This window comes from Pan troglodytes, chromosome 4, assembly GCF_028858775.2.
Source record: "Pan troglodytes isolate AG18354 chromosome 4, NHGRI_mPanTro3-v2.0_pri, whole genome shotgun sequence".
NCBI lineage: Eukaryota > Metazoa > Chordata > Mammalia > Primates > Hominidae > Pan > Pan troglodytes.
The window spans coordinates 169,074,543-169,101,915 of record NC_072402.2 but is presented as its reverse complement, the minus strand read 5'-3'; the positions used below and the strand labels follow the sequence as shown (position 1 = coordinate 169,101,915).

Sequence of the window (27,373 nt, the reverse complement as noted above, 5' to 3'; positions counted from 1 at the left end):
CCCCTCACCAGCCAGGGCCACCGCAGGAAGCCCTGGCCTTTGCCTGAGCTGTCCAAAGGGCCTGGGGCAGAGGTTACACCTCCACCCACCACAAACCTAGCCACCCCCACCCCAGCATGGGGAGGGTCTGCGCCTGGCCGTCACGCCAGGGGAGCCAGAAGTCTGTTCTCTCCCCGACCGCAGCATGCGATGGAGTGACCTAGACTCCACTAAGCACATGACATCATGAGGAGGGAGCCGGGCCAGAATTATGTAAAGTCTTTGGGGAGTAATAGCAGCAGCAGTTCTCAGAGAAAGAGAGAGAGGGAGAGAGAAAATGAGACAGAGAGAGAGAGACAGGAGAAGGAGAAGAGAGAGACACCACCCAGGCCAGGTCCTCAGCATCACGCATCCACTCCCATGACCCAAGCCCCCAGGATGCTGCTCTCAAGAGCTGGAAACCTCATCCGGGCTCAGGCACAGCTCCATTTGTGGGGCCTGCACCAGGCCAGGCAGAGGAGTTGATGACATTATCTCACCCTGCTCATCGGACTTCCTCACTGCCCTGGCCGGGCCACCATCCCCTCCAGCCTGCACAACTCAACAGCCCCTTCCCCTTGCCACTCTCACCCTCATCCATCTCTCCTCTACACCACAGCCAGAGAAATCCTTTAAAAATATAAATTTGCCAGGCACTGTGGCTCATGCCTGTAATCCTAGCACTTTGGGAGGCCAAGGCAGGTGGATCACCTGAGGTCAGGAGTTCGACACCAGCCTGGCCAACATGATGAAACCCCATCTCTACTAAAAAAAAAACCACAAAAATTAGCTGGGCATTGTGGCGCACACCTGTAGTCCCAGCTACTCAGAAGGCTGAGGCAGGAGAATCACTTGAACCCAGGAGGCAGAGTTTGCAGTGAGCCGAGATCATGCCACTGCACTCCAGCCCGGGCGAAAGAGTGAGACTCCATCTCAAAACATACAACAAAAAATATATAAATTTAATTGTGTCCCTTCTCTGCTAAAGACCTCCTAGGGATCCCCAACCCACATAGAAGAACATGTAAACTCTTCAATGGGACCCGCAAAGGGCACACAGCCTGGCCCCTGTGGACCAGCCCTGCCTCCCTTCCTTGCCTCTCCCCTCTAGCACACCAAGCACGCTCACCACAGGGCTTTTGCACATGTCGTTCCTCTGCCTGGAGGCTGCTTTGCCCAGAGCTTCCAGAGTGGCTCCTCATCTCCTAGGTTGTGGTGCAAATATTGCCCCTCAGAGAGGCCTTCCCAGACCATGATGTCTAATGCTGGCAGCACCCTCCCCAGTCCAGCCCTACCCCATTCCCCTGCTCCATTTTCCTGAGAGCTCTTCTCCGAAACTCTTATTTTTATTGTCGGTCTCCACCCAGCAGAAAGTAAGCTCCACGAGGACAAGAACCTATCTGTCTTATCACCACTCTGACTTCCAGCGCCTATCCCACACCCGGCTCAGAGTGAGTGACCAGTAAGCCAGTTTTAATAAGCTCATCAACAGCCTTGTGGTGTGGAGATGACTAACACCATTCACTGGCTAATGAAAATGAAATTCAGGGAGGTGAAGTGGCTTGCCTGAGTCACATGGCTGGGAAGAGCAGGGTAAGGTCTGAGTCCAGTGTCTGATTCCACGGTCAGTGCCCTTCACCACTGTGCGCCTTCCTGGTGCGACTCTCGGTGCCACTTGCAAGAACCATGGGCTCCCACCCACCCATCCCCAGCCTCAGTGACACAGCGAAAGACCTTTTCCCTTCTGGGCCAGATCTAGGTAACCTCTGAGGCCTCTTTCAGTTCTGCCCCTATGGAAAGTATCAGTAACTGACATTTCTTTAGAGCTTATGATGTGCTGGGCATTGTCCTAACTACCTTACATGCATTATCTCATTTAATTCTTACCACCATCCCAGGAGGCTAGAACTATTGTTATTATCCCCAATTTACAGGTGAGAAAACCGAGTCCCACAGTCACACAGTGATGGAGCTGAGATCCAAGCCCAGGCAGTCTGACCCAGGTCTTGGGCTTTGCCTGTCTACCCCACCCCTCACTTCTCAGAGGCCCCAGTCCCTTTCCTGGGGAGCGAGTGAGTGAACAGCGAAGGAGGCAGGGGAGGTCTTCTCTTTGACCCCACTTTCTTTGGGCAGAAGTTAGTGGATGGGGATGTCCACCTTCCCTCAGCTCCACTTCCAAATGACTTTGAGGAAGGAGGGAGTCCCCAGGGTCACCCTGAGAAAGATACCTTTGATATTGGGAGATGGGGAAACCCTCAGGACCACCCAGGGCTGGGCTGCGACCACAGCCAGAGAGAGGCAAAGAAGGTTTCAGATCCGATGAAGAGGAGAAAAGGCTGCATGAAACAAGAGGAGGAATACAAAATGGGAAGCTCCAGGCCACAGCTGCCCCAGAAGGAAGGCCCACAGAGCCTGTCTCCCCAGGGCTCCGCACAGAGCAGGAGCCCAGAGGCCACCCAGGGCTGAGGCCAAGGAGAGTGGCAGAAAGAAAAATGGCTCAAAGGATCTGCTCCCTTCTCCGGCATCCAGAAAGGAGAGCAGCAAAGGGGGAAAGAGTGCAGGAAGGGAGCTGGAGACAAAACTCTTTCTACAAAAAACTCATGTTGTCTCTCCCCACTTTAATGCCTGCAGCAAAAATGACTAAAGAATGATGATAACAGGCTGGGCGCGGTGGCTCACGCCTGTAATCCCAGCACTTTGGGAGGCCGAGGCGGGTGGATCACAAGATCAGGAATCGAGACCATCCTGGCTAACACGGTGAAACCCCGTCTCTGCTAAAAAAAAAAAAAAAAAAAAAAAAAAAAATGATGATAACAGTGAATACTTATCTGAGCATATACCATGTGTCAAGCAATGTTAAGATGTTAAGAGTGTGAACGTGGGGCTGGGCACTCATGCCCGTAACCCCAGCACTTTGGGAGGCCAAGGTGGGCACATCACCTGAGGTCAGGAGTTCGAGACCAGCCTGACCAACGTGGTGAAACCCTGTCTCTAATAAAAATTAAAAAAATTAGCTGGGTGTGGTGGCACATGCCTGTAATCCCAGCTACTTGGGAGGCTGAGGCAGGAGAATCACTTGAACCTTGGAGGCAGAGGTTGCAATGAGCCGAGATTGCACCACTGCACTCCAGCCTGGGCTATAGGGCGAGACTCCATCTAAAAAAAAAAAAAGTGTGTGAATGTGGAATATCTCATTTGACCATCACAACAGCCCTATGAGGTAGGAACTATTATGCCATTTTACAGATGAAGAAACTAAATCAGTGTAAGTTAATAGAGCAGTTAAATTGCTTGACCAGAGTCTCACAGTAGGACCAGGATTTGAACACAGGCAGAGCAAGGCCAGAGCCAGTTTGAGACAGATGGAGATTCAGACCAAGGTACGCAGGCAGAGAGAGGACAGACCTTACGCAGGCTGGTGATGACAGAAAAGAGAAGTGGCATTGACTGACTGATTGATTGGTTGACTAATCCCAGTGTGCTTCCCCAGCCGGGTTTCCCAGAGGGTGATCCGGGGCCTCGCTGTGAAGACTTTGGGTTTGAAGGGTGGGAAACGGCAGGGAAAGACTCAGAGAGGCAGCCAGAGGCCTGGAGAGAGACACAGCACAGAGACAGAGTTGAATCCCACAGATGCAGGGGACAAGACCCAAAGAGGCAGAACCCAAGAGAACAAAGCTGGAGAGTGGGTTTGTTTTCCCCAAGCCTGGGGTAAAGTCCCCAAGACCCGCAAGAGCAGCAGGGGAGCTGGGAGCCAGGGAGGGGCTGGGCCTCCGATCTGGGGCCCTGCGAGGGCTGGACGGTAGCTGGCCAGCCGCAAAGATCCCAGTGCTGACAGAGCTGCTGGCTGCTCTCCAGGCGTCTTCCCCCAGTGAAGAACCATCCTCACTACAGACAGCACTGAGAGGTCACACCGAGTCAGCCCTCCCTCCTTCCCCACTGAAGGCAGACCAGATCTTGAGAGAGGGAGAGAGAGGTGGCGATGGAGGAGAAGGTATCCTTTCTGGAGACGCTTCCCTGTCACTGTAACACACACACCCAGGCACACACACACACTCTGCTGTATATGGTCTTTTCTCAAAGGTGCCCACAGTTCCCTTTCTCCATATGGACACACCAGAAAGTTGGGGGGAAAAACCAATAGGGTTCATCGGGAGCTCTGTTTAACCCTAGCTGTAGCTCTAGCATAGCCGTGTCAGTCAAGGGGTTGGTGAGGTGTGGGTGGTCACTCCTCCCTGGGGACAGAAGTTGTGGGACATGAGCTCAGAGGGGCAGGGGTTTAGGTGGAGATAGGAAGTTCCATTCCCAGCTGGGAGACCTGCTGGGGGAAGCTGGGTCTGATGATCACCCTATCCCCACTGCACAGTGCAAGCCTGGCCGGATAGAAAGGAAGGGTGGTGGGAAAGGAGGGAGGGAACACTGATTTGCCAAGTACCCACTGTGCACTGAGATCTGTGCCAAACAGAAGGAAGCCTCTTTGCCTCAATGCGCCAGGGGGAAGGACACCTGCCACATACCCTGACACACACAGGGCATCACCCATACATTCACTTGCTCAAGCATATACTGAGAGCGTCTTCGTGGTTGGCCCTGTGTACTGGGGATGCAACAGTGAGCAAAACAGACAAAACCTCCACCCTCCAGAAGTTTACACTCTAACACGGGAGACAGATAGTGGGTAACTAAATATATAACAGAAGGTCGGATAGCGACAAGTGCTAGGAAGGGTGGACAGAGCTGGGGACTCTCTGATAAGGAGACAATCGTACAGAAGCCTGGGTGGGTGAGGGAGCGGGCCATGGGGATATCTGGGAGAAGAGCATTCTCAGGACAGCAAATGCAAAGGCCCACAGACGGACAGTGCTTGGGTGTTCACGGGATGCCCGGAAGGCTGCTGTGGCTGCGGCCATGTAAGCAAGGAGCAGAGGCAGAGCCTGAGGCTGCAGCAGGATCAGGAGCCAGGCACGCCAGGCCTGCAGGCTGATTCAAGGACACGAGTTTTACTCTAAGTGAGATGAGCACCTCTGAGCTGTGCAGGAACATACATGCTCACATTTTGGGATGCGTGTGGAAAATGGACCGTGGGGGCTCAACTCTGAGACTAGGGGTCCCTGCTACGTCAGCCACTCAACCAGCCCAAAGGACCTCTGGCAACTACCAGAATGAGGGAAATGGGGACGAGAGGACTCCCTCCCAGCTCCACCACCAACTCAGCAATAGCCCTGACGCCCCGACCTTCCTCCCTGTGTGAGCCACTGATGGCAGTCCCCGGTTACACTTTGAGTTGCCCTGTACATATTTTATGCATCCTTCTAGCCACATTTAAAGGGGCCCTGCTCTCTGCCAGGCCTTGTGCTGGACATGGAGACATGGCAAAGAGCAAGACAAAGTCACTCCCTCCAAGGAGCTCACACTCTCGCAGGGGCACCAGCCACGTCAACAGATGGTTCCACCGCAGCAGGACCCTTGTTGGGACAAGGGCAAGCACAGGGGCTCTGGGGCTCTGTACCCAGCCTGGGGGCTCAGAGAAGCATCTGCACTGGGGCGTGCTGACTCCCTGTAAAGCTGGAATCACAGACTAACCCCATGCCTGAGCTGGAGGAAGCTGCAAAGTACCAGCTGCACACCCTTTACCCCACCCACATTACAGGTGGGGAAACCGAGGCTCAGGGAGAGAATGGGTGGGCTCACAGTCACGTGGGAAGTTCACAGCCTAGGTTCTTCCTACTCAAAGTCAGCCTCTAGTAAGGAACGGGGGCCCTAGACTGAAGGCTCTTTGATGGCTGGGACGAGGCATGTCACTCACCACAGTAGCCCCCTCCCCTGGTGCTTGGGCTTGGTAATTTACGTTGAATGAATAAGGGACTGAGGGGAGACACACGCAATCAGGGGAGCCAAAGGCCCTCCTCCCTCATTGGGGCAGAGACCTTGCTGCTGGGAATCACGGGAGGACGCCTCTTCTACCTGCATCTAACCTGCCAGGTCCCACTGACAGCAGACAGGAGTACCGCTTCTTCCCTCAGGTCCTTTCTGGAAGCCTCTGGAGCCAGTACCTGATGGCAGTTCCTCACCTGAGCCCGCGATGGCACCACCCCCCCACACACCCATAGTAAGGAGGTCAGGTGGTGATTATTAGTACTGGTTTAATGATCATATAATCTTTGGGCATAAGATTCTCTCATTTCAATTTCCCTGTTTGTAGAAGAGGAAACAGGATCAGAAAGGCTAACTCAGATCCACGGTCTCCCACTCGAAAATGGTGGAGCCGAGATTCAAATCCCATTAGATTCCTGAGCTGACAAGCTCAATTCTCCAAATACCATCTCCCTGGCTAGCAGGGACACTCTAGCTGGCCTGCCCAGGGTTATTCTGGGCACTGTCAGTCTGGAGGCTGGCCTACGGCAAAATGGGGTTTTTTAATCTTTTTTTTTTTCTCAAACAGAGAAATCTTTTTTTCAAATAAAATCAGGCAGGAATATCCAATCATAAGGTTTCCTAAACTTTAAAAGCAGAGTTGCCCCGGAAACCCCCCGATGCTGGAGTCTCCCTGCGTGTGGGCTCAGCTGGCCCCCTCTCCTTCTGAGGAGTTGGTGCCTTCCCCATCTCGTCACATCCCAGGCTTAGGGACATCCACCTCAAGGGCAGGTGGAGGAGGCCTTCTCCTCCCCACTTGGCAGATAAAGAAGCTAAGCCCAGACATGGAGGCTCTTCCCCAGCCCTGCAAGATGCTCCCTGGTAGAGCTGCAGCTGGAACTCAGTGTCCTGCTTCCTGTTCCAGTGCTGTTCTATGACATGGCAACTTCCTGCAGGACAGAGTGTCCAGCACCAACGGCAAGAAGAGGGGAGGCTGATATTATCCCAGGTGGGCAGGGTGCCCCTCCCCCACAACCTCCCACCTGCCAGGTATTCAACTACCTAAGCCTCCAGCCCTCTGGCCAGCTGTGCTCTCCCTCCAGAACCCAAGGCAAGGCTAAGAAAGTCCCTTATTCCTGGAGCGGCCCACTCTCAGAGCCCCTAAAGCTTTACAGTACTGGGAGAGCTTTAGGGGGCCACCGGGAGACCCTCTTGCAGAATACCAAGGTGCAGAAGCCCCACTGACATCCAAGCAGATTTCACTAAGGGACCACCCACTACTGCGCAGCAGGCCAAGAGCCCAGGGCAGGGCACCCAGCCCCTCGTGCCCACCCACAGAGCCAGCACCTCAGGATTCTGGCCTTTACAGAGGCAAATCTGAGGTTCTGAGTGTCCGTGGGGATTCCAGATTCCAGGTGTTTACGGGGATGTATCCATGGTGTTTGCTGAGACTCTGAGACTGCATGTTATAAAATCATACGATTCTGACAAAGTGTGTGGTACATCTCAGATTGCATCATTCTCAGTGGGAGCAGGTTCCTGAACTGTCCTGGGCGCTCTGGCAGCCCCTCCCTCTGAGACAAGGCAGGCCCCTAATGCAGATCAGCAGAGCAGGCCCATCCTCCTGCCCTGGCTTGGCCACATAAATCACCCTCCCAATAATATTTGTATTGATTATCTAGATTGGAAGCCTCAATTGGCTCCATTGTCTCACTTCCTCTCCCCGGGCTCACAGATGGGGTCCCTTGGCCTCATCTGTGTTTCTAATGTGGCATTTAAATGGAGCAGCAGCAGCCAGCAAGGCCCTGCACTGCCCTGGGTGTCGGGGGGTCGGAGGAGTACAGAAACATATTCCTTGAGAGAGGATCATAAAATCTTAGAAAGCGTGGTGCTGGCAGAGAAGCCAAGAAGGCCTAGTCCCCAGGTACTGGAAGTGCTGCCCACTGGCCCCGCCCAGGCACTTGTCAGATGCAGCAGCTCAGGCCCCGCCCCCGAGACCCACTGAACCAACATGGGCATTTGGACAGGATCCCTCCGTGGTCACACCCATGTTACCCTTAAGAAGCAGGGCCGGGCGCGGCCATGCTCACACGTGTAATCCCAGCACTTTGGGAGGCCAAGGCGGGTGGATCACCTGAGGTCAAGAGTTCAAGACCACCCTGGCCAACATGGCGAAACCCTGTCTCTACTAAAAATACAAAAATTAGCCAGGCGTGGTGGTGGGCGCCTGTAATCCCAGCTTCTCAGGAGGCTGAGGCAGGAGAATCGCTTGAACCCAGGAGGCAGAGGTTGCAGTGAGCCGAGATCATGCCACTGCACCACTCCAGCCTGGGCAACAGAGCAAGACACTGTCTCAAAAAAAAAAAAAAGAAAAGAAAAAGAAGAAGCACTGCGTTAGCCCAACCATTGTGCAGAGGAGAAACCAAGGCCCAGAGAAGGCAAAGTGCTTGTCTGAGGTCACACAGCAGGAAAGATTCCCTGAGTTCCCAGTTCAGGCAGAGGGAATGAGAGGGCAAGTGACTTCTGGGGTGAGGGGCCGGCCATTTCCGGGCTCCCCTCCCTCTCGAGCTCCCGCCTCCTGTCTCAGGGCGTGGACAGATGGTTCAGACCAGAGTCTGACCCCCCTGTACTCTCCCAGCCTGGAGGGGCCAATGAGAGCTCTGGGACTCCCCAGAAGGGCACCTCCTCCTGCCACGGCCAGCCAGCTGCCCCTTCTGGCAGCCACTGGACAGCAGATCCGAGGGAAAACCACCACCTGGGTCAGCCTAGCACAGCCAGGCGTCTGTGGAGGGGGGCACGAGCGATGGGAGGCCCCATAGAGGCGGCCAGCAGAGGGCCTGGGAGAGGTGGGGAGGAGGGAAGCTGTGGTCCGAAGGAGGGAGGCAGAGCTGGTGGGGAGGGGGACAGAGAGGTGGACAAAAACAAAACGGGGAAGGGGGAAAAGCCGGGAAAGGAAGAAGGGGAAAGAGAGTGGGAGGGGAATGGAGGCGGTAAAGAGTGATGCCTGGGAGAAGGGAGGCAGCTGGCCCGGAGGTGCACAAGCCCAGCATGGCTCAGCCCTGCCCAGCCTGGCCTGGCCTGGCCCAGCCCCCAGTGACGGTGCAGCTGCCACGCTTGGGCCCTACCATGAGGTCAGTCCTGCCCCGGGGCTGAGGGAAAATAAATGGTGTCCAAGATAAAAGGTCCAAGAAATTATTTGTCTTGTTGTCACGTCCTGACTGCAACGGGCAGGGCTGGCAGGCAGGCGGGGCATCGTCCCAAAAATGCTCAGGCTGGCAGGTTTGGCCCCACACACAGGACCACGGCCCCAGATCCCCAGGCCCAAGGCTGGGGCCTGGGCCATCTCCTAGAACCTGGGCCTGAGAAGGCAGGAATGGGTGGAGGCAGGTGCTTTCCCAGTGAGTGGCAAGGACCAGGAAGCCTCGCAGCAGTCTCCGCTTTTCCGGCCTGGCAATTTTAAATAAATAATCTGCGTGGTATTTGCTCAGTGTCTGTCTAGGCCAGAGGCCCTCCAAGCTCTGGGAAGGCGGAGCGCTGCCTGTTTCACTCACTGCTGAGCACCTTTGTGGACCAGGGGCTTGGGATGTCTCACTCCTCCCAGCCATTGCAGAGGCAGCATAGGCAGGGGAGCGGGGTGAGTTCCCAAGTACTCCAGGAGGGTTGGGCAGTTCCAGGGTCAAGGGCAGGTCAACAGGACCATGGCCCAAGGTGTTAATGAGTGCCACATATCACAGGTGCACAGGCTCAAGCTCAAAGCACCCATATGCACACGCGCACATAACACACACACTAGGCTGATTTTCACCACCAGCAGCTTCCAAAAAGCATCACCTCGAGGCTCCTGCCCCTTGAAGTGGCTGAACCTGGGGCTGGTGAGTGGTGGCATGGGAACGGCCATCTGCTTTAGGCCATCCCAGGCAAGCCACTGATACCACAGCAAATGCCACTTATGGGGCATTTACCAGCCAAAGAACTTTTCATTCACATCTTCAGTTAGTACTCCTGACAATGCTCTCAAGGATTCACTATTGCATCCCCATTTTATAGATCAGGAAACAGACCCAGAAAGGGTCAGTGCCAGGTCCAAGATCACACAGCCAGGAGCAGCAGAGCTGGCATTTGAACTTGAGGTCTCTGAGGCCAGGAAGGACATGTACACGGGTACACGGGGTAGGAGGAGAGGGTTGGCACATACCATACTTGTCCCCATCCTCGCCGCGGGCACTGATCCTGCGGCCCAGGACCTGGATGTGTTTCCCACTGGTCCGGCTGTAGAGCTGGTACAGCCGCAGCTGCTTACGGCTTACATCGTCCCGAGCCCGCGTCTGGTTCTCCACGTGGATGCGGAAGTCCACGTTCTCCTCGGCAACCAGCACCTGGGCAGGGAAAGGGACACAGTAAGCCACCCCAGATGTCCCAGGCCCACTGCATGCAGGAGCCAGCCACGTCCACCACAAAGACCAAGGGCTTCTCTACACCGGCTCTGAGCCAGGCCGTGGCACACACTGATAACCACCCCCTCACTACCCCCATTCAAAGACAAGGCAGCCGGGGCTCTGAGAGGTGAGGCAAGTTGCCCAAGGTGGCCCAGCCAGAAAGTGGCAAAGCTAAGAATCAGGCCTAGGTCTATGCGACAACAAAGCTTCTCTTTCCACCACAGCCACAAATTAAAGCAAGAACGATTCTCGGTAAAATGGTGGGGCAGAGCTCCTACCCTGATTCCATCCCGGGGTAGCTGTGAGGACTAAGTGAGCAAACAGGAAGAAAAGTACTCCAATCCACGTGGAGATGGGTGAGGAACGAGAGGGGATGGAACGCTGGGTCCATGGGGAAAGAAGGAGGCCTGGAAAGCCTCATCCAGGGAACCAACAGGCCAAGTCCGCTGTGACTTCTCCCCCTGCAGCTGATGCTGGGGTCTCCTCCCCACACCCCAAGTGTCCTCATGCTGGCTCCCACACCAAGCATTTGCCCACATCCTGAGCTCCTCTAGGAGAAGCCTTTGTTTTGCATCTGCCACCAAAACTTCAGTTCCCTTGAGGCTTAGCTTGTGCCTGTCCACATCCTCCAGGAAGCCTTCCCTGGTTATACCAACACATATCGCGCTCATCTTCCTTCCCTTCTCATTGGGACGACTTGCACCTGCCTCCTCACTGGCCTTCTGCTTCCACTCTCGCCCCCTGGTAGTCTCTCTTCTACCAAACCCAATCCCCTCTCCACACTCTCCGGGGCTTCCCATCACACTTCGGTGAAGGACTCCTCCAAGGCCTCAAGGCCCTACAAGGTGAGCCCCTGACTGCTTTCCCACCTTCCTCTCCCACCACTCCCTCCCCATCAGCCACGCTGGCCACTGGCCACCTTGGCATGGCTCTGGGCATTCCAAAATCAAAACACACTCCTGCCCCAGGGCCTTTGCACTTCTTCTTCCCTCTGCTTTGATGCTCTTTCTCAGATCCTTACATTCTAACCCCTTGAGCTCACTCGGGTCTCTGCTCAAATGTCACCTCCTCACGCAGGCCTTCCTGGACCCCTTTCTGAAGCCACCTCCAGCTCTGACACTCTCCCTCCCCCCAACCATGCCTTGTGCTTCTTTCCAGCAGTTATCTGGGTTTTGTCTTTTGGCCCCAGTAGACTGGCAGCACCGTCAAAAAAAAAAAAAAAAAAGGAGAGAAAGCTGGAGCAGTGTCTCTCATTTGCCACTATATCCGCAGCACCTAACATGGTAGAAACTCAAACACTTCTTGAATGGATGCATGAACAAATGTTGAAAAGACCTGGAGTCCTGCTGTGCCATTTAGCGTTGGAGCAGGGTCCCCTACACCCTGCTGGTTGTATGCATGTCCTATCCCATGTCAACTACAAGGCTGAGCCATTCCTGAAGCCCAGACAGCATTCTGGGTTTGTTCCCTGTGTGCCCACAAAGTCTATCACAATGCTAGGCACAAGGGACCCCCATTCCCACGCTGGCACGCCCCCACTCAGCCCATGGCAGAGCTCTTGGGACCCTGGCTGCCCAAACATCTGTCTCACCTCTCAGCTGTGAGCTCCCAAGGGCAGGGATGTGTTTCCTTCATTTGCTACAGCAGGATCTCTGTCCCCAAGCTGACCTGCATGTATCTCCCGATCCTGGACTGGGCCCACAGGTATGTCAGCAGGACCACATTGTTGAACCTTCATGATTGTCCTCAGGGTGGAAGCATCATCCCACATTATGGATGAGGAAACTGTCAGCTCCACTGACAAGGCCCCAGAGCGGTAATGCAGAATTAACCCCAGGTCTTGTGACCCTAAAGACTGTGTTTCCTGTGCCCCACCCCTGCGGGCAGCCCCAGGCCACTGCCTTGCGGGGCCCTGCCTGCCCCACCAGTGCTGTCAGGGGCTGGCCCTGGGTTCAAAACCCAGGATGTGCCACTCTCTAGCTAAGGGACCTTATGCAAGTTATTAAACTCTAGTGCCTGTTTCCTCACCTATAAAATAGGGTGATGATAACAGCACCCTCCTCATGAGTGGCTGCAAAGATTAAACATATAAAGCAATATATTAAGTGCTCAGAGCAGTGCCTGGCTCAGTAGGGGTAACTAGTGATAGAACACAAGGGAACCCTTTATGGGGCCCTACGTGAAGCCCTGCAAACCAGATTTGTATCTGGGAAGATGCTATTGCTTTTGATAGTCCTGACAACCTTGCACCATGAGAACGCTTATCACCCTCATTGAATGGATGGAGACACTAAGGTCCAGAAAAGTTAAGTCCATTGCTCCAAACCACACAGCCCAGTGAGGCAGGGCCTGGCCTGCTGGCCCACCATGTGTGCCTCCTCCTCACCTCCCCCACCCCTCAGCAGCCATACACGTCACCACTCACATCCCGGGTCTGATACCTGGGTCCCGCCTCCTTCCACATCCTGCTGCTCAGGGACAGAAGAACTCCAGTGCTCCTGAGGCCCACACCTGGTGGGCATTTGTCTGGAAGACTCCCCACCCATGGCCTTTGACCTTCCTGGAATGACTTCCGGAGGTGGCTGGCCCTGTCCCCTCCCCCAAGGGCAGGCCTCTGGCGTCCCCTCCCTGTCCTCCTACTCTCCTCCTGCTCACAGGAGACCTTATCGACCAGAGGTCAAACCAATCTCCTTCCCCCAGGTCCCCAAGGGGAGCTGCCCTGCCCCAGAAGCCGGCCTCCCATTAATGATTTTCTCCCTGGCCCACTGGACAGAGGCAGCGTGGGTGACCCCGGGTCAGCAGGGGCTATCGGGTGGCACTTCCCCAGGATGCGGGAGGGAACAATCCATCTTGCCCAGCTCCCACCATTGAAGCCCCATTCTGTGGCCAGATCGGCCCCCAGGGAGGTGGCGGGGGTGGCCTCTGGTGGCCTCTGGCTCGGAAACAAGGTCTGTTCTCCTGGAAAGGCAGGAAGCACCCCGGGCTTCCCAGGCAAGACCTCTGGAGGGTGTGACACCCCCTACCCCGAAGCCTTTCCTAGCCCCACCTCCCGGGCTGGGTGAGGGCCCCCGAACACTCTACGGCAATGGCTTATTGTCCCAAGTCCAGTGTGACTGGTTCATCCCTGAATCTCACCTCTGCCCTCAGAAGGCAACCAGCAAACGCATGCCAAAAGGCGGCGGCCAAAAGTGAGGGAAATCTGGAGGCCAACATCAGCCCTCCCACTTACCAACCAGAGTGCCCCACAGAGGGATGTGTTAAGGCAACTGACTGCTCAGCATTCCCCTGTTCCAGACACTCTGCTAAGAAGACCCCTAGGCCGGTCGCAGTGGCTCAGCACTTTGGAAGGCCGAGGTGGGTGGATCGCTTGAGGCCAGGAGTTCAAGACCAGCTTGAGGCCAGGAGTTCAAGACCATCTTAACATACTGAAACCCTGTCTCTACTGAAAATACAAAAATTAGCCAGGTGTGGTGGTGCACGCCTGTAATCCCAGCTACTCAGGAGGCTGAGGCCGGAGAATCACTTGAAACCGGGAGGCAGAGATTGCCATGAGCCGAGATCGCACCACTGCACTCCAGCCTGGGTGACAGAGTGAGAATCTGTCTGAAATAAATAAATAAATGAATAAATAAATAAATATAATTTTTATAAAAAAGAAGAAGAAGAAGAAAATGACCCCCAGACATGGCACCTCAACGACCCGTGGAGGTGAGCACCAGTTAAAGCCTATTTCAAGGTCTGCTGCCAGAGCACATGCATAGCGGGGCTGCCTCGGGAACATCCACTTCTCCTGTCCTACTAGCTGGGTGGCAGGTCACTTGGCTCGGTGCCCTGCAAGGGGGGCCTATCTTCAAGGTCTTCCCAGAACAGTCAATTTTGCTGTCGGCCTGGCTAACACCCCTCCAGGCATACAATGATCAGGGGTGTTGAAAAGCTGCGGTTTGAAGAAAATCAAATTGCTGCAACTCTTTTTTCTTTTTTGAGACTGAGTCTCACTCTGTCACCCAGACTGGAGTGCAGTGGCGCGATCTCGGCTCACTGCAACCTCCGCCTCCCCGGTTCAAGTGATTCTCGTGCCTCAGCCTCCCCGAGTAGCTGGGATTACAGGTGCCCACCACCACACCGGCTAATTTTTGTATTTTTGGTAGAGACAGGGTTGGCCAGGCTGGTCTTGAACTCCTGACCTCAGGTGATCTGCCCACCTCGGCCTCCCAAAGTGCTGGGATTACAGGTGTGAGCCACCGCGCCCAGTCTGCTGCAACTCTCGAAAGGAGAGAAGGGTTGGTGCATAAAGGAAGTCTTCTATGGAAACAAGGTGCCTTTTGTCACTCCACCTTTCCTGCCACACCATGCACATGGATTATCTTTTGGGTGGAAGCAGCTTTTCTCACAGCATGGTGGCCTAGGGTCCCCTTCAGCCTAAGGTCCCAACTGTCCCCAGCCCCTGCTTCCCCTGCCTTGAGGGCTTCAGTTCTGGTAGAAATCTTCACTCTATCAATGCAGCAACTGCACAGAGGCAACGAGGCCCCAAGAGGCTCAAATCCCTCCCCCAAGCCTTCCAAGGTCCCCCAGCCCTGGGGACAATCATGGGGCTCAGTGGCACAGAGCCCACCCACCTTCTGCCTTCGGTCTCATCCTCTCCCGGTGCAGCTCTTAACACAAAATGTGATGCCATGTCCCTGCCCAGGCTCCCTATTACCCAGGACAACAGCCAAGTGTCATCCTTACAATTGAGCCCTGTCTACCTTGCAAGCCTCCCCTCTTAGGCACCTTGGTAAGAACCTTCCACGTGGTGAAAAGAGGTTGAGGTGAGCCCCCAGCCTAGTACCAGCTTCCAGAGATCAACCAAGGTACCACCTCACACCAGAGCATCCAGCAGCCTCCATCACTCCCTCTGGCTTGAAGATTTTAGCCTCTCCAGCCCACTCATGGCTGAAAAGCATGTTTGGGATTTTCCTCTTTCTTCCTGGCCCCCATTTCCACCTTCCACAAACGTGCGTCACATCACACATCACCTATGTACACACACCACACACGCAACACTCACACAGGAACCAGCACTGGCTGACCTTAGCTGTCACCTGGCTTCACCCCCAGTCAACCCACTTATTCGACTTCTTTAGCTCTCAGTTTTCCTATCAGCAAAATGGGGACTGTTGATAATATTTATCTCAGAAAAAGATTATATTAGTAACAATCATTACTCTTTTTTCTTTAGTTTAGTTTTGTTTCTTAATCAGGCATTGTGTGTTGAGCACTTCCTCTGTGCTAAGAATCTCTTGAGGGATGTCTTCCTATGTAATGCCCAGAACAACCCTATGAGTTGGTACAATTTTTTTTTTTTTTTGAGATACAGTCTTACTCTGTTGCCCAGGCTGGAGTGCAATGGTGTGATCTTGGCTCACTGCAATCTCCGCCACCTGGGTTCATGCGATTCTCCTGCCTCAGCCTCTGGAGTAGCTGGGATTACAGGTGTCTGCCACCGCGCCCAGTGAATTTTTGTAGTTTTTAGTAGAGACGGGGTTTCACCATCTTGGCCAGGCTGGTCTTGAACTCCTGACCTCATGATCCACCCGCCTCGGCCTCCCAAAGTGCTGGGATTACAGGCGTGAGCCACCGCGCTCAGCCTGGTACGATTATTATTCCCATTTTACAGAGAGGGAAACTGAGGCTCAGAGAGGTTACATCACTTGTTCTATGTCACAGAATTGGTGAGAAATCAAGATGCAAATCCAGCCCAGGCTCTCTCCTGCTTTGCCCTCGCCTGCCACTGTTCTCCCTCCTCTTCCTCACCCACCTCCTTTCTACTTCTCCAGGACGACAACTGGTTCAGGCCACAGGCCATAGTTTGGGGGTAAGGAGGTTGGAATATTGTCCACAAAAAGCTGGGGCCCTTGAGCTTTCTGCCCCCAACCCAAGAGACAGGGATGCGGCCCCACGGCCTCTCCCACCCAGGCCTCATCCTCTGATCCTTGAGGCTTCATGAAACCCATGCTCCTATCTCCAGGCAACCTGCCCAGAAAGGGAGGGTCTCCCTGGTCCCAGGAGGGGCAGCCCCCAGACTTCCAGCCACATTCCACACCACCTGGCTCCTCCAGCAGCAGCAGCATCGGGCCAGCCAAGGCTTTCAGAGCTTCTCCAAACTCTGGATTCAAACTGGAGACCTTCACTCCTCTCCAGTGGGGGTTCCCGGTAAAGTCAGCCACTCTCTCCACCTGAAAACGCAGCTCCCCTAACTCTTCCTGGACTCTGGCCCAAGGGACGCTCTCTGGATTACTGTCATTGACAGTGAAGCTCACGTTGGCTCCCACTGGCTGGGCACTTGCCCCCATGCCAGGGCCCATGTCCGCTCCTCACACAACCTGAGCAGCTGAAACTATTACTATCCCTGTGTTCCAGGTGACAAAGGAAGACACAGAAAGGCCATGGGACTGGCCCAAATTGAACAGAAACTGAAAGAGCCACGATCTGAACCCATCTCTGGATCTGAAGCCCATGAGTTTCCCATGGATGGAAAGGGGAGGAGGAAGGCCGGGCCCACCCTGAATCTGAGTGTGGCTCTGATGGGTGCCCCCACCTCTTCAACCCCGGGCTTCTGGCCTCTTTCCTGTGACACTCCGCATACCAACTCAGCCAGGACAGACAGTGACGCCGCAAAGGGCCCTTCCCCACCCCCCAGACTGTCCATTATGCTCCCAGGGCTATCAATGTATTGATTGGCAGGGTTGAGCCATCAGCAGGGAAGGGGGGCACTGCAGGATTGGGGGTTGGGCCCGAGGGCCGGCCTCCCTCTCCCCATACATCAGCCTTCATGGTACAGATCATCAATATGGGCACCGCTGCTGCAGGCAGCCAACCCTGGAGCCGTAAAGACCCATGCCCTGTTCTCTCCCTCCCTTTCCTCTTCCCGCTGATCCCTGTTTCAATTCCAGCTCCCTAAAGCCCCTGGGTAGGGAGAATGGCCATCCATGCCCATGAGGTAACAAGCCCTTTATTCCAGCATTCAAAGCCCACCACAGTCTTTTCCATCATCCCCATTCCTGGGAATGGATGTGCCAGTCACCCCAGTCAGCTTGGAGCTCTGTGAGTCCACCAGGCTGATCCCTGCTTCCAGTAGCACCGTTCCATATGCCTGCAAGGCTCTTCCATATATGCGCATAGACACATACACGCACGCAGAGGCTCACAGTGTCCTCTTCACCCGGTTTGCTCTTATTTCAAGGTCTACATGAAACATCTACCCAGGCCAGACCCTCTTGCCCCAGAGTCTGGTTCAAGGCCTGTCAGCAGAGTACCTGCTGCACCCTTGAGCTCTTGCTCCCCAGCACATACTCCCAGTTTCTCTCAAGTTTCCAATGGCTGGGATAGGTGCTGGCCCTCTCCGTGCCCCAGCCCCTGGCACAGATGAGTGGGTGGGGGGATTCAGTCTGGATCCCGGTCCCCAGAGAACCTCTCCCTCAAACCTCCACTCACTGACCCAACATTCCTCCAGCATGCCAGGTCTGTGCCAGGTGCCATGGTGCCTGCAGCAGGGGTCAGACCTCCCTTTGACTTCCAGGAACCCGTGGGCTGGTGGACAAGCCGGCCTTGAGACACCCCAGAGTTAAATGCAGATACGCAGCTCACATTTACTTAACACTTATCATGAGCCAGGCGCTACGCCAAGTGCCTCCCCCGGGCAGGGGGAACTCACCCTTTCAGCAACCCCAGGAGGGAGGTTCTGTCCTGATGCCTACAGGAATGATAAGCCACAGAGAGGCCAGTCAATCACTCAGTCACACGGCCAACTGAAGCGTGCTGGGCCCAGAACCCACCCATCCCTGTGAGCCCCGCAGAGTGCCCTGGATCAAAGACAGTGGCCAAGTGCTATGCGATTCCAAGGCAGAAGGTGGGATGGGGATCGGGGGAAACAGAGCTTCTCGAAGTACGTGCCATCTCTTCATGGGGAACACTTGGAAGGAAAAGCCTTGGATACCTTCTTCATTCCCCTCAAAACCAGTCCAGGGCCAGGTATGCAGCAAGTGTCCCATAAATGTTTGTGGATTGTTGATGACGAGCAACACTATATTTGAGTGCCTACTACATATCTAGTCATCAATTACTCCTACCAACAGGCCAGGGGAGTGGGATTAGCATCCTTATTTTGCCCATGGGGAGGAAGTGGAGACTCAGAGAGGTTAAGGGCCTCGCCCAAGGCCACACAGTCTTGAGTGGTACAGTGGCAATTAAATCCAGACCTAAGTCCAAAGCCTGTGCTCCCAACTCAGACTGGAAGAGGCCTGATGTCACTGATCCAAGGAACACGTCCTTTCTAGCTTTCTCTAGCACCCCACAGCATGTTATGTACCTAACACAGACAATATAATTGATTGAACAATTACTTTTACTAAATTATTCATCGAGTGTTTTGCCATTGTGCTAGCTACTCTGTGTGCAATATCCCACTTAGTTCTCACAATAACCCTTAAGAAGTAGGTATTTCTCTCTTTTTTTTTTTTTTTTCCAGATGGAGTGTCTCTCTTGCCCAGGCTGGAGGGCAGTGGCGTGATCTTGGCTCACCGCAACCTCCATCTCCCAGGTCAAGCGATTCTCCTGTCTCAGCTTTCTGAGTAGCTGGGATCACAGGCGCCCACTATGCCCGGCTAATTTTTTGTATTTTTAGTAGGGGCGGGGTTTCACCATGTTGGCCAGGCTGGTCTCGAACTCCTGACCTCAAGTGATCCGCCTGTATCGGCCTCCCAAAGTGCTGGGATTATAGGCGTGAGCCACCACGCCCGGCCAGAAGTAGGTATTTCTCATGATCCCATTTTACAGATGGGGAAACTGAGGTGCAGAAAATTGAAGGTTAAGGAATATTTGCTGAGCAGCTGCCAAGAAGCACAGCCAGGATTCAACCTAGGTTTCCCCTACGCCAAAGCCTATGCATTCAAGCATCACAGAAGCCACTGACCTCACCTCACTGATACCCAGGCAGGTAAATCAAAGCTCAGAGAGAGAGGTCAGTGAGCCCAGGACAGAGCCAGGATTGGAACCCAGGTATTCAGGGATTCCACTCTGTGGCCCACAGGGGGCTTGTCTTTGGCCCCATCCTTGGCACAACAGCATTTTGAATGGCCTGAGGCCTTTTGCCACTGAGACCTCAGAGCAAACACACTGCTAGCAAGCCGGACCAAAGCCCACGGGGCCTCCTGACCTGCTGCAGTTTCAGAATAAATCCCTATGCTCAGGCCCACAGTGCTGACAGCAGGCCCAAGCCCCTTCTAAGGCCAGCCCTCCCCTCCATGCACTGCCACGGGGTCTTATGAGTTAGAGAAGAGCCAACACAGCAAAAGCTAGGAGCATACAGAGAGGTTCCTCAGAGCAGCCCTTACCCACAGAAAGGAGAAATCAACACCTCCCCTCCCACAGTGACGACAAGGCAGCAGCCCTGGGGAAGGACTCTATATCTGATGGGGGCGGGCAGGGGGCAAGGGAACCCTCCTAGAGTAAGAGGCATAGGAGCAGGGTCTGGACTACAAACAAGAGTTTGGGTGATGCACTGTCCCTCCACAACTACCTGAGGCAGTAGGGATGATTTCTTTGGTTGTTTTTTCCCATTGTACACATGCAGAAGCTGAGACCCAGGGAAGTTAAGTAACTTGCCCGAGGTCACACAGCAAAGAGAAGGCAGAGCCACACTCCAGAGCCCTCATACAAGTAAGCTTGAGTCCTAGAGCCGGACAGACCCAGAGCTGAATCCAGCTCTGCCTGTCTCTTGCTATGTGACCAAACGCAGGTTACTTTATGCACCGGTGCCTCTCTTGTTCTTCCTCTGTAGAATTCCCTAGTTCCAGGCTGGTTGTGAGGCTTGACCTGGATAATGTGCAAAAGCACATGGCTGGCCAGGCGCAGTGGCTCATGCCAGTAATCCCAGCACTTTGGGAGGCCGAGGCAAGCAGATCACGAGGTCAGGAGACCGAGACCATCCCAGCAAACACAGTGAAACCCCATCTCTACTAAAAATACAAAAAATTAGCCGGGCATGGTGGCTCGCGCCTGTAGTCCCAGCTACTCGGGAGGCTGAGGCAGGAGAATGGCATGAACCTGGCAGGCAGAGCTTACAGTGAACCGAGATCACGCCACTGCACTCCAGCCTGGGCAATAGGGCGAGACTCCATCTCAAAAAAAAAAAAAAAAAAAAAAAGCACATGGCGGCCAGGTGCAGTGGCTCATGCCAGTAATCCCAGCACTTTGGGAGTCCGAGGCGGGTGGATCACCTGAGGTCAGGAGTTCAAGACCAGCCTGGCCAACATGGTGAAACTCCATCTCTACTAAAAATACAAAAATTACCCAGACATGGTGGCATGCAGGCTGAGGCAGGAGGACTGCTTGAACCTGGGAGGCAGAGGTTGCAGTTAGCCGAGATCGCACCATTGCACTCCAGCCTGGGCAACAGAGTGAGACTCCAACTCAACAACGGTAACAAAAAAAGCACTTGGCATGTAGTGAGTGCACTACACCTGGTGGTCACTATGAATATTGTTGTTGTTTTTGATGGCTTGATGTGACTGCACCCCAATTTTCCACACCCACAAGTCTCCTGCTAGAGGACTAGGTCAGAACCAAAAGGCCCTGCAGAAAATGGAAGTCTCTTCCCATTACCCCTCTAGTCTCCCTTTGGGGGTCCAGTGCGTCCTTGGAGCTGCCCAGGGCAGGGTGGAGGCTGCATCTGTGACCGATGGGCTGCCCCAAGCCTGCTGACACTGGCCGTGCCAACCACAAGAAATTCTAAAAATCCACCTCCTTATCTCAGAGCGGGTGACACTCCCGAGCTTCAGGAATGCTGATGGGGAGCCCCGCCCCCTCCCCTCCCCCTCCCCCTTCCCCCTCTGCTGGGGATAGGCTGGAAGAGGAGTGCTGAATCCTCTGGGCCCCAGCCCCCAAGTACCCCCCTCTAACTCTGGGACCCTCTCAGATCAACACATTCCAGGAGGATCAGGACCTGCAGACTCCAAGTCAGACACCCTCAAGCCCAGAGACGCCTACCTGGGCTCTCAACATCCCCCTTATACCAGAATCCAAAGAGAATCTCACTGCAGATCCCTAGCATGTCCCTAAGGACTCCATGGGCCCACCAATATTCTTCTGAATAATTTCAGGATTCTTTGAGAAGAAGGTCCATCTGCTATGGTAGAAAGAATACAAGATCTTGAATCCAGCGTCTTGGGTCTGAACAAATCCCTTCCTCATTCTGTGCCTCGGTTTCTCCATCTGTGAAACAGAATTATTACCCTCTCTTGGCCTCCCTGTAGAATGGTTGAAAGAAGTGAACCAGCTTCCCAATGTAAGGGACACTTTAGAATTTCTACAAGTACCATCTTTTTCCTTCATGCAAATCACTGCTCCTGGGACTCAGTTTCTTCCCCTGCTAAACGGGAGGAAGATGTATGTGCCTGCCTCGCTCCACTTCACAGTGCTGGGAGAGGAGGGGGCAGAATAGACAAGCCTCTGTTCATCTGGCACTTTCTCCCTTTAAACTGGGAGCTCTTGGAGGCCAGGGACTGACCAGACCTTATTCCCAGGGCAGCAAGAAGCAGGCTCCCAGCAAGTATGTGCTGAATGAATACCTGACTGTGGATGGATGGATGATGTTGCTTTAGGAAATTAAAAGGCCAGGTGGGTGGCTCACGCCTGTAATCTCAGCACTTTGGGAGGCCAAGGCAGGCAGATCACCTGAGGTCAGGAGTTCGAGACCAGCCCGGCCAACATGGTGAAACCCTGTCTCTACTAAAAATACAAAAATTAGCCCAGCATGGTGGTGTGTACCTGTAATCCCAGCTACTTGGAAGGCTGAGGAGAGTGACTTGAACCCAGGAGACAGAGGTTGCAGTTAGCCAAGATCACGCCACTGCACTCCAGCCTGGGTGACGGAGCACAAAAAAAAAAAAAAAAAAAAAAAAAGTGCCATCCACTAACAGAGCATCCCATCCTCTTTTTGCACCAAAGGACGCTGTCTCCAGCTTCCCCATCCTAACCAGCTTAAAGAAAGGGTCTAAACCTCACCGAGGAGGCTGGGTGTGGGGGTGGTCAGGCCGAGAGGGGGCGTGGAAGGAAACTTCCAAACTTGAACACTTCTTGTGGTGAGAGAGGAAGTGGCGCTGCAGGAGGGACAAGGGGCTAAGGGGCTGGCAGGAGGGACAAGAGGCCAGGGGACGCCCCCCCACCCCGCCCAGCCTGGCCTGCCTCATGCCCGGTCTGTCTGGGGAAGGCCAGGACCTAGCCGAGCCTGGCGGCAGGAACAATGTCAGGCAGGTGCCGGCCGAGCTGCGTGAAAGGCCCAGCCCGGTGTCATTGTCAGAGCTCAGCCAAGTGCAGAAAAGCAATTTACTGGTCACGCCGCTTGCTCCCCACGGAAATTTTTAAAATTCTTCCAATTTGAGCTATCTACGGTGTCCTGAGTCGTGTGGAGAAGGGATGAAGGGATTTTATTAAATTCCCAGCTTCCCACTTCCCAGGGTGGCCAGTGGGTGAGGGCGGGGCTCACCACTTTGGGGGTGGGCAGGACGGTGTCTGGCATTGAATGTGCTCATGGAAACGTAGCTGGGGGCAGGGACCCATTCTGAGCCCGGTAGCGATGGACAGGAAGAAAGGAGGGGCCCAGAAACTCCACTGCTAAGACTGGACCAGTCCTGGAAAACACTGCGGGGGGAGGGAAGGGCGTAGGCGCATCCATTTCCCAGCAGCCACAATGTGCCTTCCTGGGTGGATGAGAACTGGCAAAACTACCCCACCCCCCCATCATATACCAGTTCAACTCCATGACCAACCATTTCATAAATGATGCAGCTAAGACTCTGGGGATCCACAGAGAGGGAAAGATGGAGCTGGAGCTGGGGTTCAGGCCTAGGCCACTGGATTGCAAAGCCCTGAGCCCTTCCTGCCATGTAGAGAGGCCTCCCTGGCCCCGGCTCACCCTAAAGGAGCTTGAACTGCTACCCGCTAAGTGCAGCCTACCCAAACCTCAGCAGGGAGCAGGCCCCAGATTCCTGGCAGTTAACATCATTTGGCTCCTACCCCTCATTTCAACCATTAAGGCCACCCCACCTTTGTTCCTGTAGTGTGAATGGGGACATAAGCCTGACAACCTTGCCCATAACTCCCAGGGTAACATTTCTTTATCTTTAGGGGTCACAGATGTTTTGAAACTCTGTGGGGAGCAGGCAACCCTCTTCCAGACACAGCACATTTGAGCACCATTTTTGTGCAGTGTTTCAGGGGCCTCCCCCTCCCACAATCCCATCCTTTGACACTCCAAGGGTACATGGACCATGGGTGAAAAACATCAGTCTTATGGCACTTTGGATGCAGAAAGGCCGGTGGGGACAAGGGGGAAGGTGGAGGTGGTGGGGAGAGGAGGATCCCTCACCTGCTTGAAGGCTGCCTCTTGACCTAACCAGGGCAGACCACCCAGCTCTTTCCCAAGATGCTGGCTCTAGCTCTGGCCAGGAGGTGGAGGTGGGATGCAGAGTCCACACTCCCTCCCTCCAGCTCCCACGGAGAACACAAAGACCACACAGCAGCCCCTTCTGGGCCCTACTTCAAGAAGAACCAACAGCAGCAGGCATCCAGAGGCTTGAGCCACACATCCGCAGGCCTCCCTGCTGCTCCTTGCCCATTTCATCCCTCCTGCCCCCAGGCACAGCACTCTGGAAAAGAGCTCTTGCCCAGGTCAGACAAGCAGACCCCCTGGAGTGACCCCGGGGCCTGCCCTCTGCTTGGGGACTCAGCTGCAGACCAGGCAGGCCATGCCTGGCACTGGTCTCCCTCTTTGACACCAGCCATTCCCCACCCCCACCCCCACCCCCATCACCACACAGGTCACATCTGCTTTGGCAAACAGCCAGTCTTAAGTTACTGACTCCAGTTATATTGATTCAAGGAGTCACTGGGGACCCCAGCCTGGCCAACAGGAGGAAAGAACCCATCAGTCCGTCCACCCTTCCATCCCCAAGCCCCACTGGATGCCCCCAGCTCAGTGCCTATCAGGAGGGTAACAACCCTCTCCTGGGCGTGGAAGGAAGATAGCAGGCCCACCACCGCCAAACACTGCGAGTGGCTGTTGAGTCGCGCAGTGCTCAAGGCACACAACACTCCTTGAACCAGAAAACAGGGAGAACCACCAATTTCCTGTGCTCAAGGCTCGCTCTGGGGATCTCCACAATCCAGAAGGCTAAGGTCTAAGAATCTTCTCTAATCCCGGAAAGCCACCTGCCTTCCACCGAGGGGGAAGGGTCAGACAACCCTCTTTTGGCCTGTGTCCAGTTCCTCCTGGCCTGGCCCCTTGCAGCACTAGGTGGGTGGGGGCTTGGGGAGCTGACGCTTCCTATTCCCTTTGCCCGCCGCCCCCCCACCCCCACCATGCAGAGGCAACCCTGGTCTGGTTCTAATCGGGGCTGAAGTCGGCTCCCTTTTTCGCTCTTCTCTCTCCCTCCCCCCAACCCTTTTTCCTTCATTTCTACGGCTTTGGAAGCCAGAGCGTTCCAACTGTCTGCGTGCCAAGACCTTCCCGAGTCTGAAAGCTGCTGAAGTAACAGATCAGATTTTAGCAAGTGCTTTCCAGGCTGAGCGCCAAGCCCTCTTCTGATTCACGGAGAGCGAGCGAACGGGGAGCAGGCGGGGAACCAACGAGGGCTGCACCACCTTAGGCGAGGGAGTGCGGAGCGCGGCCCATCCGGGAGCGGCCTCGCGGGCAGCGGCCACTCGGCCTAGGCGCCCTCGAGCTTCCCCTCGTCCCGGGCATGTGTGTGTGTCTGTGTGTGTGTCTCAGTGCTGCAAGCGCCTTCAAAACCACAGAGTAATTTACAACTGAAGCTTTCTCCCTGGACTCGAAATCCACTCGGCTGAAAGTCTTTTTGTTTGGAAGCGGCGATGTTAAGGGAAGGTTGGCAGAGAAAATCCCTAGGTCCTACCCCTCGCTGGCTGCGGGCAGGGGTCTTAGAGCTGGGTATATTGCTGCGGCTGAGCCCGCCGGCTCTGCGGGATCTCCTCCCAGCCGAGGCCGACAGTGGCCGCGACAGCCAGCGCCTCCTCGGGCCCCGCGACAGAGCCCCTTGCCCTTGGCCGGTTCCCCGCCGGCGCAGGGCGCACGCGGAGCCGCCCTTCCGAGCCCTGGGAACAGGTGCACTGGGCTCGGCGCCCAGGAGGGGTGGGGCACAGGGAGGGGGCGCGGCCGGGGAAGGGGGGTCGGCGTGTACCGCGAGGCAGGGGCGGGAGGAGGTCAAAGTCAGGAGCCCACGTACCTGTACCTGGAAGCACAGCAGCAGGAAGTGTAAACACCTGCGGGAAACAGATGGAGAAGCGGTCAGTGGGACCTGAGGAAGGGGGCGCACGGACAGACAGACACGCAGTCGAAGAGTCAGGCGAACCGACGGGCGGGCAGACAGAGGTACAGGGCACAGGCATACGAACAGACAGCCAGGCAAGGTGGGCAGCCCCGCGCGCGGGCGCTTACAGGCAAGTGCAGGCGGAGGGCGCTGAATACATCGCTGGGCGGGAGGGAGGCGGCGGCTCCTAGCCCAGCCTGCACATGTCCGCTCCGCGCGGCCGGGACCGGGCGCCTCCGCCGCCGCCGCCGCCGCCGCCGCCGCTGCTGCTGCTCCCTCCTCGCCGGCTGCTGCTGCTGCAGACTCTGCTGCTCCGGGGCGCTCCGCGGCGCGCCCTGCGGCATCAGCGCCCCGCGCGGCTCCTCCCGAGCGCTGCGCCCTCCGGGCTGGCGCAGGGGCTGCGGGGCGGCAGCCGCTGTGCAGGAGGCGCCTGGCCGGTGCGGGGAAGCTCGCTCACTGCTGGCCGGCCGGCCGTCCGGGCGTCCGTGGGAGGCTGGCTGCCCGGCTCAGTCCGGGGACAGCATGCGCGGCGGGTCTGGAAGCCGAGTTGCGCTCTCCGGCCCGGGCGCGGAGCTGCGTGGGGCCAGGGGTCAGCGCTCCGGGGTCGGGGCGCGCGGCTGCAGCGCGAAAGCGTCACGGCCGCTCCGTCTGGGCGCCCGCCGGCTCATGTCTCCTCCTCCGCGTCTCTCCGGCCGTGCGCATCGCCGCCTCCCACCACTGGCGGCGGCCGGGGCGTTTTCTACGCGCGGGCGGCGAGGGGGCGGGGGGCCGGGGGCGGGCCCGGGCCCGAGCCGGCACAATGAGGATGCGGGGCCTGGGGGCTCCCCCCTCGGGGCGCGGCCGGACGGGCGCTCAGCTCGCCTGGGTGCGCCCAGCCCACATCAAAGGCGGCCCTGCCTGCTCGCCTGCCTGCCGCGGCCTCTCGCTGCCTCCTCCTCCTTCTGGCGGCTCGGGGTTGGAGGGGAGGCGCTCAGACTCTCGGAGACGGGACCGGCAGCTCCGAAGGGGCAGGACCCGCGAGACTGAAGCTGGTGAGCGCTGGAAGCCGTCGGAGCTCTGCGCCCGAGCGCAGTGACCGCTCCTCCGCGCAAACGTTGCCCAAATTGGGCAGGCGATGCTCCCCAAGAACGCAGTTAGGTACGGAACGTCCTCACCTGCCCACATTCGCTACTCGCACTCACTCACCAGCGCTCTAGTGGAGAGCCGAGAGGGGCGGGTCAAACCCAGCCCCGGGGCGGCTCCACTGAATGGGGGTCGCTTTTACCCGCCCTGTGATCGTGGAGTTTCCCAGCCACCCTCTTGACTGGCTACCCACATAAGTGAGCCCCCTTCCTCTTCTTACGTCCCTGCCGCTGCGAAGGGGGCTCCGGGGCATCTCTCCTTCCCACCCCTCGCCCCCTCCGGGGCTCTGGGGTCGGTTCACGGGATCCCAGCTGGACTGTCCCGTAGGCGAGCCAGCTTTGGAAACACACGGCTACCACCAAGCGGCCCCGAGACGTCACTGCAACCCCAGCACGGACGGCTGCACGCCGGGGAGCAGCCAGCAGGACTCTGGTCAGCGACCACGCTGAGGCCCTCTTCCGGCCTCCTCCCAAAACCGGACTAAGACTTGCCTCCGTTTGCATACCAGGCAGCTTCGTTCCTTTGACCAGGGCCCCATTCAGGACACTGGTTCTTACCGCCTCTGCCCCTTCCAGAGGCATAACT

At 56.0% G+C, this 27,373-nt stretch overlaps 1 protein-coding gene across 1 annotated transcript in view; it reads right to left on the bottom strand.

The window, feature by feature from the left end:
• Nucleotides 1-26,379, bottom strand: part of FGF18 (fibroblast growth factor 18) — a 37,235-nt gene extending 10,856 nt beyond the window's left edge. Inside the window, exons 1-3 of the mRNA XM_016954191.4 lie at nt 25,795-26,379; nt 25,583-25,619; nt 10,064-10,244 (exon numbers count right to left, since the gene is read on the bottom strand). Of these exons, the coding sequence (XP_016809680.1) occupies nt 10,064-10,244; nt 25,583-25,619; nt 25,795-25,826 (250 nt within the window). The 5' untranslated portion in view covers nt 25,827-26,379. The remainder of the gene's footprint in view (nt 1-10,063; nt 10,245-25,582; nt 25,620-25,794) is intronic.
• Nucleotides 26,380-27,373: the final 994 nt, after the last annotated feature.